The 20,610-nt window shown below is 36.3% G+C and overlaps 1 protein-coding gene across 9 annotated transcripts in view; it reads right to left on the reverse strand.

Moving 5' to 3' along the window:
* The window catches only part of egg (SET domain bifurcated histone lysine methyltransferase eggless), a 318,317-nt gene that overhangs the window by 157,617 nt on the left and 140,090 nt on the right, over positions 1 to 20,610 (reverse strand). For 8 of the 9 annotated variants that reach the window (XM_085820924.1, XM_085820920.1, XM_085820919.1 and 5 more), the window contains exon 2: positions 18,004 to 18,077. The exons of the other annotated variant lie outside the window; for it this stretch is intronic. In XM_085820924.1, coding sequence (XP_085677050.1) covers positions 18,004 to 18,052 — 49 coding nt within the window. In that variant the 5' untranslated portion in view covers positions 18,053 to 18,077. The remainder of the gene's footprint in view (positions 1 to 18,003; positions 18,078 to 20,610) is intronic. 9 annotated transcript variants of the gene reach the window in all.

The following is a 20,610-nucleotide window of genomic DNA, read 5'->3' on the forward strand; positions in this document are numbered from 1 at the left end:
ACATTCGTGACAGCAAGTATTAAAGAAAATAAGAGTAGACTATCTCCTATAACAAAAGTATATATTAAGTACTAAATTACAATTTAAATTACATTGAAGAGATCAACACAGAGCTCGGAACACAGTTCATGCTACCATCGCGTACAGTTGTCTCACGAGAAGTCTGAGTGAGTAATGACGTCGCTTTGCTGCTCCGGTTAAGAACTGGATTTTACACGTGGCGCCATCTCATGAATAGAAGTTGAAGTATCTGTCGGAACGCCACATATATATACATATGTTATAATAAAAGCAAAGGAAAAGACGGGGCACTGTAGATGCGCAGTTATCCTATATTGAAGAGGAAGTAATCTGATTGCGTCGTAAGCTAATGTGTTGACTTCGTAAATAAAACTTGGCAGTAGAAGCGATTTTAATTCCATTTTTATTTCCAATTGATATTTGTGGCCACAATCACTTTGCACTCTAGTCGTGCCTTTCCACAGAAGATTTACATTTTTGATATTTTTGAGATAGAAAGCAAAACAGCGAAATTACATCTTAGCACAGTAGAGAGCAAAAGCTGAAGTGCGTAGTTATGAAGGATGGAAGCACGTGAAGAGACAAGTTTTGGTTTACAAGGACAGTTTCAGTTCCCAATGACTACGTCATCAGAGCTGCGCCGATCATAGAGTGATCTAGAAATGACGCAATGCAAAGAAGTTATTACGATTTTAGAATAGAGAGGAAGAATTAATGTTTTATAGTTTAATCTTTAATTCTGATTCATATATTTTTATCTTACATATTCCCCCTTCAAAAAGAAAAAGGCGTAGCGACAGAGAAGCCTTTTTAAAGAAAAAGAGTTAAAGCACAAGCAAATTAAAAAAAAATATAAATAAATAATAAAATTTTGATCCTGTAAAGTATAATTTATAAATATAATTTTTTTAAAAATAAATTTGTAATTTTTAGAGTCCTATTGAATTTTTCAGCATTTCAGTCCCAAAGTCTTTTTGTTTGAGAGTTCACATAATCATAATTCATCAGGGAAGGTTCTTGTTATTACAGAATATCACAAAAACTTTTACATAATCATTACTTATAATTAAATGTAATGCACATAAATATTTATGATATGAATTTTCATATTGATAAATTATATTTCAATACCATATAATAATAGGAGTAAGCTTCAGAAATTATGGTTTCACCGTTATCATCTTTCATTTACAATTCCTGTATTTTACCAAACTGGAAGCTTCGCAATACTTCTAAACAAACATATCCATCAATAGGGCTGTCCTCTTGAGCTAACCAGTGTGTTCTCTGCACTGGTGGCCCAGGGTGCCTAGACAGTTACTTGAAAAGCCTCCGTTCCTTGCATTAAGGTAACTGGCCTTTGAGAACTGCACTAATACATTCCATAATAAAAAATATAATAATAATAATAATAATAATAATAATATAAAAAATTTACATGCATTCATAAAATGAGATCCTCCAACATTATCTTGCATGAAGAGGGTAAAAGGAACAACTGTACAGAGGTAATAACAGGCCTCTGTTGAAGGAACCAGTACTCCCTCGACATACACTATACTTAACATACAATCACCCATAAATTTAACATGCATTTACCATAATTTCATATTACGTATCTGTAATAATTTTACTTATTTTTAACATCTTTATTTTTAGAATAATTATAAAATTCGTATTTAAAATTCTCAACAAAATTTCAAAAACATAAAAACTTATCTTAATATCCTTCCCTATGAATAATTTAAATAGCTTAAAATTCGTTACTTAATTTGCTCACACATAATTATGAAAAATTCAAAATTAGAAAAATTAATGAACAAGAATTTCAGATTTTCTCAAAACAAATTGCAGAAAACCAAAACATTCTCTTCAGGAGCCTTTCATACGGGATAAATGCACATTTTAGCCTCTCTCTGTGAGCTGCTTGGACGCAATTTTGCTGTGCTCTCTTCCTCTTCCTATTGCAATATTGTCAAAAATTTGAATGTTCTGGAAATAGACACGACTAAGAGTGCCAAGTGAAACTGTGGCCATAAATGTCAATTTATATAAAAAATGGAATTTAATCCACCTCAACTGCCAAGTTTCCTACTCATAAGGATTTAACATTCTACACAATCAAAATTCTTCCTCTCAATATGTGCCTCTTCAATATGTGCTTTGCCATCAGTATTTTCTGCATTTGTACGTCTCAAAGTTCTTACATACATATAATATAATATATATATATATATACTATAGCGAAAATTGCTCTTTTCGACCGAGCTCTTAATAGCTTAGCGGAGAAGACGCAGTACTCGAAACCCGAAAATCTGGGTTCAAAACTTATCAACGGCAACTGGGTTTTATGTAAATTTCCTTCTTGTTAATGTTATCTTATTTATGTAAATTTCCTTCTTATTCTTACAGAACATTCCAAGTCTGGAACGTTCCAGCATATTCACCAGCTGTATATAAGTAGCTTTTCATTCAGTTTGAGTTAATAAAAAGTCTTGAGCTTAGACTTGAGTACTTGCCTGTTCATTTGTAGAATCCCCTCAACTACGCGACAGTTTGGTAGAGGCGCTGGGTATCACTCAGTTACTGCGGCAGAGTTACGCCGCAGCCTGCGGATTCGAAGACTTCCTCCTGAGTTTGGACTCTTACAGGATTCGCATAAGAGATCGAGAAAGATAGTTGATGAGTAGGAAACCGAGCAGAATCCTCCAGCAGCACCTAGCTCCGAGTAATATCGCACCAATACCGATCCTGAAGTATCAACTAACCAGAAGCCCATGTATATTCACCGGGGACAGCCAAGAAGATACTAATAGATGGCTCACGGACTTTGATCGAATCACCAACTATAACCACTGGGATGATCACATGTGTCTGGCGAACGTGATTTTTTACGTTGGCGGAATAACTCGACAGCAGGTCGATAATAACGAAGACACATTTACCAGTTGGACTGCTGATTGCTCTTAAGAACACCTTTTCCCAAGCAGCCAATGTAAAGTACCAAGCTGAACAAGTACTACTCACATGTGCCCAGCAAATCGATGAGACATCTGAATTTTACATTCAAGATGTTCTCGCTCTCTGCCGAAAAGCAAACCCATCCATGTCTGAAGATGAGAAAGTGGCCCATCTCATGAAAGGTATTGCTGAAGACCTGTACCAGGTCCCTGTCGCCCCAGGACTATAACAGCATCGATGTCTTCATGAAACGCTGCCATCACATAGAAAGTCTTCGACGAAGATGTATCGCTTGATCACGATTCCAGAGGCTGCCTAATATGTCTGCGGTGTCAGCCGATGTGGATGCCGGTGAACTAAGGTCTATAGTGCGTGCCATCGTCAGGGAAGAGCTTCAGAAGGTCCTGCCGCAAGTTTAGGGCTACACAGAAATAGAAACCATTGCACCGAATGACATAGCATCTGTAGTCCGGGAAGAGGTTATAGAGGAGCTGGCACCACTCACAGGTGCAGAAAGAAGCACACATACTACCCAACATTTACTTCCAGTTAGGTTGCAGCCAAGACGTGAATCCAGCCAGAGAACTGCTCCGCAACATAGGATAGATCTGTGGATGACTGACGATAACGTCGCTCTCTGTTTTCACTGCGGACGCCCAGGACAGGTTCTGAGGTACTGTAAGGAAAGACGCCAGATATTTGAAAATGCAAGAGCCGCAAAAACGTCCAACTCTTGATCGGACAGGGACAGTGAATCTACATACAGCTTCGACGACGAATATGCACAACCTAGTTCTTCCCGAATAAGGTGCAGTTCACCTTATCCGCGATGCTCTCTCCCCCGCCAACAATCACAGTCACCAGTACGCTGTTCCAGCCGTTCCCCACTCCGAACCAATGAGGAAAACTAGCTCAAGCGACCTGTACAGGTGAGGCCGCAGTTGAAGAAAATCCTCTGACATACACCACAGCCAAGTTGAAAAAGAATAACACTTTTATCACAGTGAACAGAAATTTGTGAAAGCCCTTGTTGATTCAGGTACCGATTATTCTGTCATATCCAAAGAGTTACGTCGACAGCTAAATGCTCCTATGTTTGCTGAGAATGGACCTGTATTGAAAACTGCCTGTGGTAAACCTGTAGCCACCTTAAAAGTTGATTTGAATGGGACTCAGAAGCCATTTAAATTCCTTGTGTTTCCTGAATGTAGTCATCAAATAACACTTGGATGGAACTTTTTCCGTGGCCTCGATGCCATTATCGATTGTGGAAATCAAGAAGTTAAAACTTGCAGAAATCCTTCCAGACAATGAATACTTAAATAAGACAGAGCCCTCTTTGTTTGTCACAACCAGTTATGTAATTGAAGCAAACACCGCAAGGCGAACATGTGCCCTGAATTCAGAACTACAGGAAGCAGATGGAGCTATGATTGTTGGAAATAGATTTCTGATGTGCCAAAAAGAAGTATTGATACCAGCTTCAATTGTCACTATAGAAGATGCTTGTGGTAAATTATGGGTAACTAATTGTTCTCAACAAACTCAACTGATACCGTAAGGGATGAATGTAGGCTGTTAAATGACCATAAAAAACGGCGCTATTTGCTCCCTAAGTAGTCAGGTTCCAGAAGTTTCCAAGAAACATAGGTTCAGGAAAAGGTTATCTCAAGAAAACTTAAAAGAAATTTTTGATACTGATTTGACCAATGCTGACAAAGACGAGCTATTGAGTTTACTAGATGAATTTAGTGCCATTTTTTGCTTTGACAGTATTGCAAAAAAAATCTCGATGCAATGCGATGAGGCACAAAATTGATACAGGTGACAGTGCACCAATCAAACAAAGGCCATACCGTGTGTCAGCCACCGAGAGGTGTGTGACTGCACACGAAGTGCGACGTATGCTAAAAGAAGATGTGATACAACCATCAGACAGTCCATGGTCATCTCCAGTAATGCTTGTGAAGAAGAATGATGTTTTTGTGTCGATTACAGAAAACTGAACAAGGTAACTTAAAAGGAAGTCTAATCATTACCTCGCATCGATGATGCTTTGGACTGCCTGGTTGGCGCAAAAATTTTCTCTGTGATCGATCTGAAGTCAAGCTACTGGCAAATAGAGGTTGATGATAAAGACAGAGAAAAGACAGCTTTTGTGACTCCAGATGGTCTCTATGAATTTAAAGTCATGCCATTCGGATTACGCAATGCTCCAGCCACATTTGAACATATGATGGACACGGTACTAAGAGGTCTCAAATGGAATATTTGTCTTTGCTACCTCGATGACATAATCGTGTACGCATCTAATTTCGAAGAACATCAAAAGCGTTTAAGGGAAATACCGAAATGTATCCAAAGAGCAGGACTAATGCTAAATTCCAAGAAATGTTCATTCAGCAAAAAAAAGCTGACTATACTGGGACACTTAGTCGATCAACATGGGATATATCCCGATCCACAAAAGGTAGAGGCTGTAGCAAAGTTCCCTGTTCCGAAAAATATCGCCAATGTCTGAAGTTTTCCAGGCTTGTGCTCCTACTACCGACAATTTATCAAAAATTTCGCAGATATCGCAAAGCCCCTGCATGACTTATTGAAGAAAGATACAAAATTTCCTTGGAACACTTTACAGATTGAATTTTTTGTAACGCTCAAAAGGCTGCTGACCAGTGGCACTGCTTTGGGACATTTTATTCCAGACACAGAAACCAGGATATATTCTGAAGCTAGCAGCTATGGCATCGGTGCAGTACTGGTTCAGATCCAGGATGGCAAAGAAAGACCAATAGCCTATACATCCAGGTGCCTTACTGCAGCTGAAAGGAACTATTCCACCACTGAAAAAGAATGCTTTGCCGTCATCTGAGGAATTAGTAAATTCAGGCCTACAGCCTCTATGGGAAACCCTTCACAGTAGTCACAGATCACCACTCTTTATGTTGGCTGGCCAATGTTAAGGATCCATCCGGAAGACGGTGGGCTCTCAGGTTGCAGGAATACGATATAAATATCGTCTACAAGAGTGATCGCAAACACTCCGATGCAGATTCACTATCAAGGAAGCCTCTTAAAGAACCAATAATTAAGAACAATGAAGACATCCATTTCTTTGCAGCGATCGTTGATTACAGAAAAGAGCAGCAGCAAGACAAACGATTAAAATCTATCATTATAACTCTCAAGAGAGGCGACGCATATCAAAATTATCAAATAAGAAATGGAAGCTATGATCCTATCTGTACAAAAGAAGCTATGATCCTATGGGACAGCAATGGCTCTAGGTGGTACCAAAGCAACTTCGTAGCGAGGTTCTAAGAAATCTTCATGATGCTCCAACTGCTGGCCACCTTGGATTTGCCAAAATGTACGACCGAATAAGGAGGAAGTACCATTGGCCAGGGCTATATGAAAGCACATGGCGGTATGTATCACGCTGCCGAGAATGCCAAAGACGGAAATCACTGCCACATTTTCCACCAGAACAGCTTCATCCGATAAAACCTACTGACACACCGTTTACCAAAACTGGAATAGATCTACTTGGACGCCTTCCTGTTACTTGAAATGGGAACCGGTAAATTATAGTTTGCACAGATTACCTTACCAGATTTATAGTCACAAAGGCAATACTGACAGCTGAGGGCATCAAAATTGCCAAGTTTATAGTTGAAGAAATTGTACTGAAGCATGGTGTCACCAAAGAAATTATAAGTGACCGAGAGCGCAACTTCCTATCCAACATTGTTAAAGAAGTAATTCATCTATGCAAGACGTCTCATCTTCTGACGACTGCTTACCATCCTCAGATCAGTGGCTTAACTGAAAGATTCAATAAGACATTGGCAGACATGTTGTCCATGTACGTAGATGTTGAAGAGAAAATTGGGATACTATTCTACCATTTGTAACCTATGCCTATAATTCAGCCAAAAAAGACACAACGGGATTCAGCTCATTCTTTCTCATTCACAGCAGAGATATCCAGACTCCTCTCGACGTAATTTTCCCACACAGTATCGACGATTCCGAAGATAGTTATGTGGAACATCTGATCACTAGAGCTGAAGAAGCTAGACAGCTTGCAAAACTCCATATTTTTAAAGCGCAAACCACAGACAAGCACTGATATGACGAGAGACATCAACCTGTCAGCTACAACATTGGAGATTTTGTCTGGGTCACTCCAGTACGAAAGGTTGGGTTATCTAAAGCTCCTAAGACGTTACTTTGGACCGTATCGAATAACACGACAGCTCTCTGACGTGATGTATGACGTAGAAAGTATGGAACAAAATAAGAAACGACAGAATTCAAAAGACATCGTTCACATATTGAGATTGAAACTCTATCTTGATCCAAAAGTACAACTAGACAATGAAAGAAAGCCCAATGTTTCCAGGAGACCCGTTACAAGAAGCCAGACCAGATCGCAGCGGGACGGTGCTTCTTCTTAAGAAGGGGGAAATATAGCAAAAATTGCTCTTTTCAATCGAGCTCCTAATAGCTTAGCGGAGAAGACACAGGACTCGAAACCCGAAGGTCCCGGGTTTGAAACCCATCAACAGCAAGATGCCTGATAATTGGTTTTTATGTAAATTACCTTCTTGTTACTATTATCTTATTTATGTAAACTTCCTTCTTATTCTTACAGAACATTCCGAGTCTGGAATGTTCCAGGATGTTCACCAGCTGTATATAAGTAGCTCTTCATTCAGTCCGAGTTAATAAAAAGTATCGAGTTTAGACATGAGCCTGTTCATTTGTAGGATCTCCCTCATCTATGCGACAATATATATATATATATATATATAAACATTTTTATCTTATACACACATGTGTATATTACACATATATAAAATACAAATGTACGCACGACTAAGATAAAAATTATGTAAAACAAAATTATAACTTTGTTTAGCAACAGCCTCATAACTTCCTATTTTAATTTGGGTATTTCCCTTCTCTATTCTAAAAGTAGTACAGTCAAATACCGAAAATCCGCCGACTTGAAATACGCCAACTCCTGAAATCCACGTTGCCTCTCAAAATATAAACATTTAGTTTACAAGTTCCGGAAACCGCAACATGGGGTACGAAATATCGAAGAAAAAATACTCACTGGAGAATGACGTCATAATTACCTAATAATAATGAGTCATAATGGAAATACCAAATTATTGACATCATGATAAGAGTTCCCCCCCCCCCTATCTGCATCGAAGTAAAAAAGCAGATGTTTAACTCAGCTCTTCTTTCAAGTTCACGCTTCACGTTGTTGTACTTTCTGAGCTTTGTTATTTCACGAGATTCTTTAGTAATGTCGTTTTTTTAATCTGGATATTTTGTGGATATATTAAGAATATTTTAAATTTCAGAGCTTTTTAATACAATGACAGATAAGAAAAAGCACTCGTAATTTTACTGCTTGCAACGTTGAAAAACGTATACACATTGCTTTGAAGGTAATGAAAAAAGTAGAAATTCTGCTAAAGATGATGGCAGGTGCTACTGCTCGATTTATAGCAGAATTGTATGGAATTGCCACAGGGACTGTGTATGATATACGGAACAATAAAGAAAAGGCATATCTGTTGAAATTTTACAGCAACAGTGATACTGACGCCGGATTCCAAAACCGGAAATCTTTACATGAGGCGAAATCGGCAAACCTCGATGCTGTCTTGTACGAGTGGTTCCAGCAGTGGTGGAGTGATGGGGTACCTATCTCAGGACTACTCCTGAGAGAAAAGGGGAAGCAGATTCCTGCTGATTTAAAAATAGAGGAGCATAATGCAAATGAACAATATAATATAATCAGTTTACATATGTAATAATAATTTAATGCACATAATTAATTAATGTATATAATAATTTAATGCATATAATTAATTAATGTATATAATAATTTAATTAAATGTATTTAATACACCTTATTTATTTTGCACTTTTAGTCTGCATATTATCTTTTCTGTTCTGAAATTACCAAAATCCTAAAATCTGCACAATCTCTGGTCCCAAACGTTGTGAATTTCTGGACTTCTACTGTAATAACTTTTTGGACTCTGTCAGTTGTAGAGTAAGCCATGCCATATAAATTTTAAAGATGATGACATAACTAATTTGGAACCTTTTTCTTAATAAGCTGCCACAACTATCTTAATAATATCAAAAATATACACGTTGACCTTGAAAAGACATGATTACTATGCCCATTTGTTTTTAAACACAAAACATTTATTGAAATAAAGACGAATATTTAATCTGCCTCTGCTGCCAAGTTAGCTGTTTATTATAGATCAACATCTATGGAATGCAATATATCTATATTTACACCATCAACATTCCTTTATATGTATGTATGTACGTTATATATATATATATATATATATATATATATATATATATATAAATACTTTTTTAAGGCACCGTATCTTTTCCGCACATAAAAGAACAATACCACACTATTACCTGCTAATACGAGGGTTATTTTTTTTTCAACATCCAATGGGCTGTGAACAAAAGACGGATGAATATACAAAAAAGATTTTATTACCAAAAGTAATGTACAATACAGGTTATTTCTCTACATAATCACCTTGACGACTGAGGCATTGGTCATATCTGTGAACAAGCTTTGCAATACCCTCTTGATAAAATGTCACCGCCAATGATTGGAAGTGAGTTGTGACAGTTTCTTTCAGCTCCACATCATTTTGAAAGTGCTTCCCGCCAAGCCACTGCTTCAGTTCAAGGAACAGATGAAAGCCACTCAGCGCTAGGTCGGGACTATATGATGGATGTTCGAAAATATCCCACTGAAATTGCTGAAGGAGCCGTTAGGTTACACGAGCGCTGTGAGGACGGGCATTGTCGTGAATCAGAACAATTCCAGAAGTCAGCATGACTCTTCGTTTGTTTAGAATAGCTATCCGTAAGCGTCGCAAAGTTTCACAATATGAATCTGCATTAATTGTTGTTCCAGGCTGCATAAACTCCACAAGCAACAAACCTCTTTGGTCCCAAAAAACAGTTGCCATAACCTTACGGTTGTTAAAAGTTCGTTTGAATTTTGTGGGTCTCTTTGGAGAATTTGTGTGCATCCATAGTTGTGATTGTCGTTTCGTTTCGGGCGTGTCATATTGAACTCATGTCTCATCATCTGTCACAATGGATTTCAAAAACTCTTCTCCGTCAGTATTGTAACAGGTAAGAAACTCAAACCCTGCAACCATTCGGCGAGTTTTGTGGTTGTCAGTCAACATCTGTGGGACCCAGCGAGCGCAAACTTTCTGTAGCACAACTGTTCAGTAACGATAGAGTGCAGGGAAGATCTTGAAACTTCTGGAAATTTCCCCGATAATTCACTTATGGTGAACCTTCGATTTTCCTTAACCACTTGGTCAACTTGTTGAACAATGTCGTCTGTAGCGACAGACTTACGTCCTTGACCCCCTTCATCATGCACATCAGTTCGGCCATCTTTAAACTTTCAACACCATTCACGAACAACACCATCACTCATAAAGCTGTTTCCATACACTCGACTCATTCTTCGATGGATTTCCGCTGCACTGTTCCCTTCTGCCTGAAAGAAACGAATAACAGCTCGCAATTCACACTTGGCAGGACAATCAATAGTGACAGCCATGTTTACGTTACTGCAACTCAACAGAAAATGGCGTGTTGAATACGCCAGTGACAGAGCTTGTGAAGCGGGAGATGCGCAGTCGCCTACTACACACACATACCACCTGCCGCATACCTGGCCATCATACTGTGCAATCGGAGGTTGAAAAAAAAAAAACAACCTATGTAATAGCTTAGTAATATGGTCTCAATTCTTCACATACAATGTTTTGATGCATCTTCTATCATTGTTTAGTCAATCCAAAAAATCAAATCATCTTTATTGAAAGATAAAATTTGTACTCATATTTATTAACATTTCTTAGCTAAATACTGCAAAAAGTTAATCATTATCTCCAAGAAATCAACTTCGTATTTACTGAAAATTTTTACATAACAAATGCCTCTTATTTTATCATTAATACTAATTCAAATAATTTGCAATATTTTTCTGTGATAATTATACAAAATAATAATAATAATAATAATACAAAAATACAACAAGAAAGAGACCTTGAAATATGTTTCTATTTCTGCACTGCACAACATTGATTGATATCAAATAAAGCATTTAATAGTGTTTATTAACAATAAATTCAAAAATGTTTCACTCTTTGAAATACTTTTCATTCATTTTCTACTATAGTTTAAACTTAACTTCCATATTTTCATGATACAGAAAAGATAACCTTTAAAACTTAAAAAAAAAAAAAAAAAAAAAAAAAAAAACTGAAATGTTTCAGATTTTAAATTACGTCCAAAGGGGCGTTTTTTTTTAACGTTTTGAGTGTTACCTTTATTTATTAAATATCATGTTCTTTGCACTTAAACCATAAAATTCAGTTCAAGAGCAATATCGCAAAATAATGTTAAATTAAGCATATTAGAATTTCCGATATACACAGTCTCGCGAGCTGGAGATAAAAGTATTTTTTTTCTATATAATGTTGCCATTTCTCGCTTTTAAAGCATTGACTTTGTAAATCAAAAATTCGTTAAAGTTTTACAAAATATAAAATCTATAATAAAACAAATTCCAAATTTGGGATTTCAGATGCCCATATTCGCAGTAGGATTTCGTCATTCAAAATTCGATGGCTCTATGTACCATTGTTTTATCACAATGCGAGAAATAGACAATCATTTATGCAGATTTTTCATTATTTAATTTCTTCAAATATAATGCAGGACTCTAACAATTTGTGGCAACAGTTTGAAAAGTGAACCGACGTTTATGAGTCTGACGCAAAATCGCAAAACGAAAACAATAGTCCTTCAGGGACAAAGCCCCATTGGACTAAAAAATTGGGGGGGGGGGGGAACAACTTCTATCATTGTTTTTCTTTCAAAATATAATTCCTGAAATAACAATAACATATCAACTCTTTAGTATATTCCAAAAATTATTATTCAGCTTCAGCTTCCTAATTCATCTTCATCATCCATCCATTCATTCGGAAAACATTCCAGTACTACACGTTTGTTTAACCCCTTAATATACGATTACTTCAAAAATAGCATTTCAATAGCCATCTGATTCTTTCTAATATCAAGATCCTGCCAACAACTGATACAATAGAAACTTCACTTGCAAAATTTTCCCTCCAGAATGTGCAATATGTTGTATTCTCGACTCCAATCTGGGCATTACAATCTAGCAAAAGTGGTGAAAAATATCAGAAACATGGCCAAACTATTCTTTTGAGATTTTAAAATTTGTATCATTCAACAGTGATGGTGCCTGAATATACTCAAGGTTTTATTGTTTTGTAAAAATTAAAACCTCGAATATGCACAAGCTTATGTGTAAATAAGCCAGTCCTTAGATAAGGAATATGACAAAGGAGGTAAGAGCTACCTGCTACCATGCTAAAGAACAGTTCTAGGGGGTAATTCATGGAGAAAACCATAAAAACACATAAAAACATCCATACAGCCAGTTCGTTTACCAGAATTTAAAACCAAGTTGAACTACTAATGTTCAGAATTCTTACCCATTATACTAACTTGCGGTTTTCCAGCACTTTTGTCAAAATTCAAGTTTGTAATATCTTTATACAAGGTCCGGCTATTAATTTCCAGGACTGGCATAACTGTAGGAGATCGAAAAGTCAGAAGATGGCGCTAATGACTGCATATTGAAGAGCGTTTTCTTGCGCATGTGCAGTGCAATCGGTGCCATTCTGAAGTAAGTGGTCCTCGTGAAAAGGCGTATTAAAACGTAGCTCTTAAATTCCTATTGTCGAAGCGAAAATGGAGCAAAGAATTAACATTAAATTTTGTTTCAAATTGGGCAAGACAGCTGTGAAAACCTACGAAATGTTAAAACAAGTTTACGGGGAGGAAGCATTATCCCTCTCAAGAACTGTTGAATGGTTTAAACGCTTTTGGGACGGACGCGAAAGCGTCAAAGATGATCCACACACAGGTCGGCCGAAGTCCGTACGCACACCGAAAGCAATAAAAAAAGTTTGTGATATGGTGAATGTGATCGTCGATTGACTATTCGAGTACTCGCCAATGAATTCAGCATGGATAAAGAGACGGTTCGACGAATTTTGACGCAAGACCTAGGCAAACGCAAGATTTGTTCCAGATTCGTTCCTCACCATTTAAGGGACGAATAAAAGCAACTGAGACTGGAAGCATGTGGCGAACTTATCGACAACGCTGATGCTGACCCTGCATTCCTGGATAGCATAGTCAAGGGCGGAGAGTCTTGCTGTTATCAATATGACCCTGAAACCAAGCGTCAAAGCTTCGAATGGCGGGCTCCAAGTTCACCAAGGCAGAAAAAATTTCGATTTGAAAAATCCAAAATCAAGGTCATGTTAATCACTTTCTCCGATTGCAATGGACTCATTCGTCATGAATTTCTTCCTCCTAACATGACTATCAATAGACAGTTCACCTCAGAAGTTCTTGACCGACTTCAAAAACAAATTCATAGAGTGAGGCCACATTTTCAACAAAATAGGAGTTGGATGCTGCTACGTGACAATGCCACCCACACATTGCGTTGCCTGTGAGGCGATTCTTAGATCAGCATGGTGTCGTTGAAATGCAGCATCCACCGTACTCTCCACACCTAGCACCCGCAGACTTTTTCCTGTTTCCTAAGCTGAAAATTCGCTGAAGGGAACAAGATTTCAGGATGTCGAAGCCATCAAGAAAACTCTAACATCACTATTAAAGAGCATTCCAAAAGAGGACTTTAAAACATCCTTCCGAAATTGGTACAGCCAAGCACAGATGTGCATTATGGCTGATAGGGATTACTTTGAATCATATTAAATAGCTATGTGTTTAACTTTTTTTTCTTCCAAGTTATTCCACGAGTTCTGGAAATTAATAGCCGGACCTTATATTATTACCATTTAAAGTACTTTTTCAAATTTGTTTTTGTCTACAATTAAACATAAAATCATAACCTGCATTTAAACATTCTGATAATCCTGGTTAAGAACATGGTTCCGAGAATGATTTTCTTATGCACGATCCCTAAAATTCAGATTTTCACTAGATTTGTTGGTAGAAGAAAAATAGATCTGGCATTCTAGTATTTTTACTTCCTTGTACGAAGTAAAAAGGAAGTATTGTAATCACGAAAAGTTTCAGGCAGCATATTTCAATGAAAATATCCATTTTGACCATTATCGAATGAAATTTAACGTTTTTTTACGTGATATCTGTACGTAAGGACAGAATAAAAGACACTTTTCCTCCAAAAAATTATAAAACTGCTTTAAAATGAATTCTTAAGAAAATTTCTCGTGGCGTCTGTACATACGTACGTTATCTCGCATAACTCGAAAACGAGTAGCCTTAGCAAGTTCAAATTTTGTATATAGGATTGCTATAACATGTAGTGCACCTCGTATTTTGGATGCAAATGGCTGCACCAAACGTACTTGGCTCAGTGATCTCAGTTTCTTTACTCCTATATGTTTGTAAATTGTACATTTTTTGCTTTAAAAATGGTTGAATTATGTTGTTCTTATCTTCCGGTTACAGTTTTTATGCCTTTCGTAAATCTGGAAGCAATCTGGAAGCTTTCGTAAATCTTTCGTAAAAGCTGTTTAAGTGTGGTTAAGTTTTGAATAACATGGCGGACATATTTGTTTACATTTGAAACAGCACAATAGTAGATTTGTTGCCAATCTAGAGAGACTAAGCTTCGTAACAACAAAGATAAACGCATTCATTTATTATAGCAAATTAAATCATGTTTAATCCTTTGTGGAATTTTTTCAAGAAAATAAGTGTTTAAAATTTACTTTGTAATTTTTAATACAGATATTTTGAGTTTTTATGTATTTTTGCCTTGTCGCGAAGTGAGAACTGAATTAATTGAATGAGAAATACTAAATCATCTGTGAAAAACTGTTTCTGTTTTGTTTTGTTTGCTTAATTTCTTTTATACATCATTCTAGCTTTATTATAGTATTTGAATAGAACATGTGGCAACGATAAGATAATTCTTTAAATGATATAAATTTTGTGCATTCTGTGTTATCATATGAACAAAATATAAATAATGTTAAGTGAACCTAGCGCCAGAGTGTCGCTATGGTAAACAAATAGAGTGAATTTTAAAGAATGCATGTATTCTATTGTGGTTTATGTGCTGTCTGCGAAGTAGATTTAATTCAATCCAATAAGTTTAAATGAAATGAGAGAAAATATGCCTATAATTTAATATTCCATACAAGGAAGTCATGTGGTGTACACATCAGATTTTTTTCTTTGTATTACTTACATGAAAACTACATTTAATTTTTCAAAATCTTTATTCAAAAAGAATTTTTATTCAGTCATAAGTAAAAATACTTCTAAAGCTACTTATACCTTCATAACTCTTCAGTTACTAATATTTTTTCTCTTTGCATATATTCTCTTTGCAAGAAAAAATAAATGCAAAATTTAAATTCAGTTGCTGCCAGTCTCTAAAGAGCCATTCACACTGAGGTTTTTGTGAACTAATGGAGTCAGTTCCATGTGTTGACTAGCTCCATGATACGTGCAGTTAAGATTTTTCAACTCATTTCACATGAGGAAAAACTCATTTGAGAAATTGGTCAGTTATGTAAGATGTCTCTGTTAGCTCAGATTAAACAACAGTGTGAACAGCCCTTAACTTGCAAAGCATCAAGATGTGATTTATAGTCATACAAACAGATCAGTTTTACCTTTGTTTGAATATATTTACAAAAGTACACTATATAAACGAAAAGATTATGTCTTGTAGCTTGAAAGCAAAAGCAGCAAAAAATCTGAAGCAGGCTCCATGTGACTTCCTAATATGGGCTATTAAATTACATATATTTTTACTGGACTTCACTCAAAACTGCAAATAATGTATCTGGAGTTTCTCTGAAAGCCAAATTACATTCAGGGTAATACTCAGTAATATTCATTACATGTTCTAAAACCTTACACCAATACTCTTGTTCCTTACATAAGCATGCTTCCAGGTATTAATTCCAAATTTTCCTAACACTGACTTAATGTGGAAATAAAAAATTCTCCTACAAAAGGAATAAATTTTATTGCTGCTCTCTGATTGAATAAGACCACCTTCTAAAAAGTTGTTTGACCACTACTGTTTATTTTCTTATCACTGTCACAAAGCAACTACATTTAAGTGCCTTTTTTGGAAAACTGTACTGTTTATTAATAAGATGAGGCTCATTCATAATGATATGATCATTTTCATGCATTGATAATTCACCCGAATCATTATAATCGACATCTATTTTGGTTGACTTTTCCAAGTTTTTTTCAACATTCTCAGTACTCTTGGCTATGACTGTGACATTATTACCAAACCCAGAGCTGACAAAGCTGGTATGCAGGTTAAATGTGATCTTTTTAATTGCTTTACTTCACAATCATTAGATAATACTCTGAGTATATGTAGCTGAAGAAGTTAAGCTTCCATTATTCCTACTGTCTGACTTCAGACTTAAAAAATTTGACAACTTTGGGAGTTTCTTGAGTGCTGCTTCTTATTTAAGATCCCCCCTCCCCATTTTTATAGCTGGATAACTATTTGGAATACTTTTCTCAATATTATGAATAGGAAAAATGAAAATTTGAACCATAAATAGAAAACAAATAAAAAAACACTACGATACATCATCATAAATGGCAAAAAAACAAAACAGAAGAACAATCTCACAAACAAACAACAAAATACTGATTCTAGCTCAATATCAGTTTGGTGCTGCCATCAAAAAGTATTTTTTTAAGTAAGGTCAGTATCTGAAAAACAGCTATAAGAAATACCACAGTTTAGGCTAGGGTGTCAGAAGCTGAATCCAAATGACTCTTAAAACAGAAAAGTGTTAAAAACATTAGATTGCGAAAAAATTTTAATTATTAATTTTACCATTTAGGGAGAGGTAAACTTGATGGCACCCCAGGCCAGCAAGTTTTCCTCTTCCTAAATAGTAAAATAACTGTCATTGCTGCTGGCACTTTGCATTGGCACTGTCTGTCAACACAGCACTGATCTATTTCATTAACTTCATAAACTCTGAAACATAGCTTACTGGCATTACAAAAATATAAACTTTTCATAAAACCTACTATAAGTCTGGTATAAAGAGAAGAAATTACATTAGTTTACATAAAAAGTTTTAAACTTCCTTACATATCTAGAAAACTTACATGCGTAAAGTGAAGTTTCATCTTTCAAAATCAAAAAGATGGCATGCATATTATAAAAATGAAAGACAGCTACAATACCAGAGGTGTAATAAGATGAGTCATCAGAAATTCAGTAGCAGCAGATAGAGGAGGCTGAAGTGTAAGACAGAAAATATAAATCCTACTTAGCACTTCATCATTCTGCAACCATCAGTTCACTATACCAACATTTTCTATGTCTACCTATATACCAGCATTAACAGTCAAGATCTGACATTTGCTTAGCTGGTGCAAAAGGTTTGAACTTTAATAGTGCAACATGCTTAACTGCTTAAACTGATGCATTCTTTCATTATATAATTCTTTACAAATATTCAAAATTTCACTAAATGTACTTGTACTTTCAAGAATATACGTTAAATCTCTAAATTCCTTTCAGTAACTAAAACTACAATAATTTAAGTCTTTTGTAAAGTTAAGTGATGTAAAACCTTTCATAAAGCTACTCATAAAATTAGCATCATTTCTACAGTCAGGACGTTATAAAGTAAAGCTTAATTTGTACAAATAAAAAATTAAATCACTAGGTTTGTTCTGATATCCATTAAGCAAATTAAAAGTATTTCGATCAGAATGTTTTCATCTTTGAAACATATGAAACTTGAGTGATAATCTTTGACATGTGAAATGTTTGCCACTTGAAAAATTTCATATAATCTGAATTTAAGAAGTACTCACAAGGATCAACATCCATCCTCTCTTCAGGTGGATTCACAGAACCTGGCATTGCTTTCTCATCAGCAAAAACAGGTCTAAAAAGGAAAGAGGGAGCAATGAATAAATAAGAACTATGTAATAATAACATTTGCAAAAATATTTTTTTCCCTTCAGTTATAACTTTATCCCCACGTATAATTTCAAGCTAGATTAGAACAACTTCCGAGATTAAGAAAGAATATACGGTTGTTAACAAGGACTTCAAAAGCAACCGCATTTTCCTGCAAAATATTATCGTTATTCTCAGCAACCAAGGATGGAAGAATAAAGATTGCTGGTCATCTGTCAGAAGCCATGGATACCTATGCTGGCTCGATCAAATTATTTTTACTTTTAGAGGTACCCACGGGAATGTTTGCTAATGCTTACATAAACTTATTCCTTTAACATCATCTTTTAACAGGCCATTCAGATTTACAAATTTTGCCTTCAGTATGCATATACATAAGAAGAATGAGTCTGCTTTGCCCAGTATTCAAACCTAAGCCCATAGACATGGGACTGCCTCTGTTAACTGACATAACATTTAAGAAACTGTCAATTTCTAATACTGTATGTACAAAGAAAAAAAAATCAATTGCACAGGATTGAAAACACACCACAAATGCTGAAATAATAATAAAAAAAAAAAAACTATTGGTCACACTTCTACTATACATACAAGATTCGATATATAAAACATATTCTGCTTTATGGTAAGTAAACAATGCATGTTACACTACATGAAATTTAATACATAAGAAACATATCTTGCACAATAAAAAAAAATTGCAATTTTAGTTTAAAAAAATTAAATGCTAGCTACAAAACACAAATAATGAGTCTGCTTTAAAAAAAAATTTGAAGGTTTGTTCAAATTATTTCTGCCATATAAAAATTTATTGTATTCTTGTGTGCGTACGGGTTCATAATAAATTGAATGCACAAGTCCGATAAAAAGTCAATAAAATTTATTCTTCTCACAAGAAATAAAACAAAATGCTGAAATTTTTTTCTTAATGAGAGGTTATTAAGGATGGTTCGATTAAACCTCTCTAACATGCCATCCGACTGGCGATGTAAATGTGTCATTTGGGTTTTGTCAACGACGAGTACCTTGCAGAGTTCTTTGATTACAGCCGAGGTGAAATTTCTTCCCTGATCAGAATGTAACTAAACAGGCACTCTGAACCTGGAAATCCAGTGCTGTATCCTTACCTCTGCTACTGTGACAGCCTCTTGATCATGAATAGAATATGCTTCAGGCCACTTAGTGAAGTAATCAATGACAATGAGGATATATTTGTTGCCATCAACAGTTCATGGCAGAGGTCCCAAGATGTCAAAGGTGATATGCTCAAAAGGTGCTCTTACATTGTAATGTTGCAACTTGCCTCGGCTGCGTTTCTTTGGTCCTTTCTTATAGGCGACAGCATCGCAAGGTCGACAAAACTTTTGCACGTCACCGTTTACATTACTCCAGTAGAAGCGCTCACGAATCTGCAAGGTCTTCATGATTCCGAAGTGACCTTGTGTAAGGCTGTTATGTATTTCTTTAAGGACATTTGGGATTAAGGATCTTGGAAGTATCAGCTGCCATCGGAACGCCCTTCCATCGTCTGATTCACATTTCCGGTATAAGACACCATTTCAAATGTGGAGCGAGTCACAGAGAACCTAATAAATATTGTTTTGTCATAGGACTATAGATTGAAATGTCCCACTAGATAGCTTTTCTGTTTGAAGACTCCATCAATTCAATTATGGGTTTAATGTCGCCGTCTTCCAGCTGGTCTTTCCTGACTTCTTTTTCACTCCATGGGTCTCGATCAGCTGTTCTTGATGTTGCAATTTGTTGTGCGACCAGACTCAGCAACTCATATTTCGCTTCCACCCTGGAACAACAACGGCAGCTTTCTGGTCAAGGTCTTCTAGACAAAGCATTCCCTTGTGATGATCCCTTCCAATGACGGATAGTGATGTCATATTCCTAGAGTCACTGTATCCATCTAGCTATTTGACTCTCAAGATTCTTGAAATTTAAAAGCTAGGCCAATGAGGCATGATCCGTGTGGAGCAGGAATTTTCTGCCGTAGTGATAGAAAGGTTCTATGGCTTTGACTATGGTGAACAACTCTTTCCTGCTGACACAGTAATTATCCTCCGGTTTGGATGGGCACTTGCTCCAGCAAGCCACTACACGGTCTTGGTCGTTTATTTCTTGGGACAAAACAGCACTGACATTGCTCATGTCCGTGTCGAAAATAAATGGTCTGTCAAGCTAAGGATACGTCAGGATTGGAGCAAATGTTAAAGCTTCCTTCAGATTCTTAAATGCACCCTCACACACTTTTGTCCACAAGAACTTTTGCTTGCTTTCTGTCAGTTTGTGAAGGGGGTCTTGCGATGCAAGAAAAGTCCTTCACGAATCTCCTATAGTAGGTGCAAAGCTCTAGAAAGCTTCTCAGCTGATGGACATTTTTAGGGCCTTTCCAGTCTTTGACAGCCGATTCATGCACACACCTTCAGCAGATACGACGTGTCCTCTGTAAGTCACTTCCTGTCTCAATAACTTGCATTTAGCGGGAC

The sequence above is a fragment of the Stegodyphus dumicola genome, chromosome 7, assembly GCF_044657685.1.
Source record: "Stegodyphus dumicola isolate Sdum_Otavi_A_Nest chromosome 7, ASM4465768v1".
NCBI classification, from domain to species: domain Eukaryota; kingdom Metazoa; phylum Arthropoda; class Arachnida; order Araneae; family Eresidae; genus Stegodyphus; species Stegodyphus dumicola.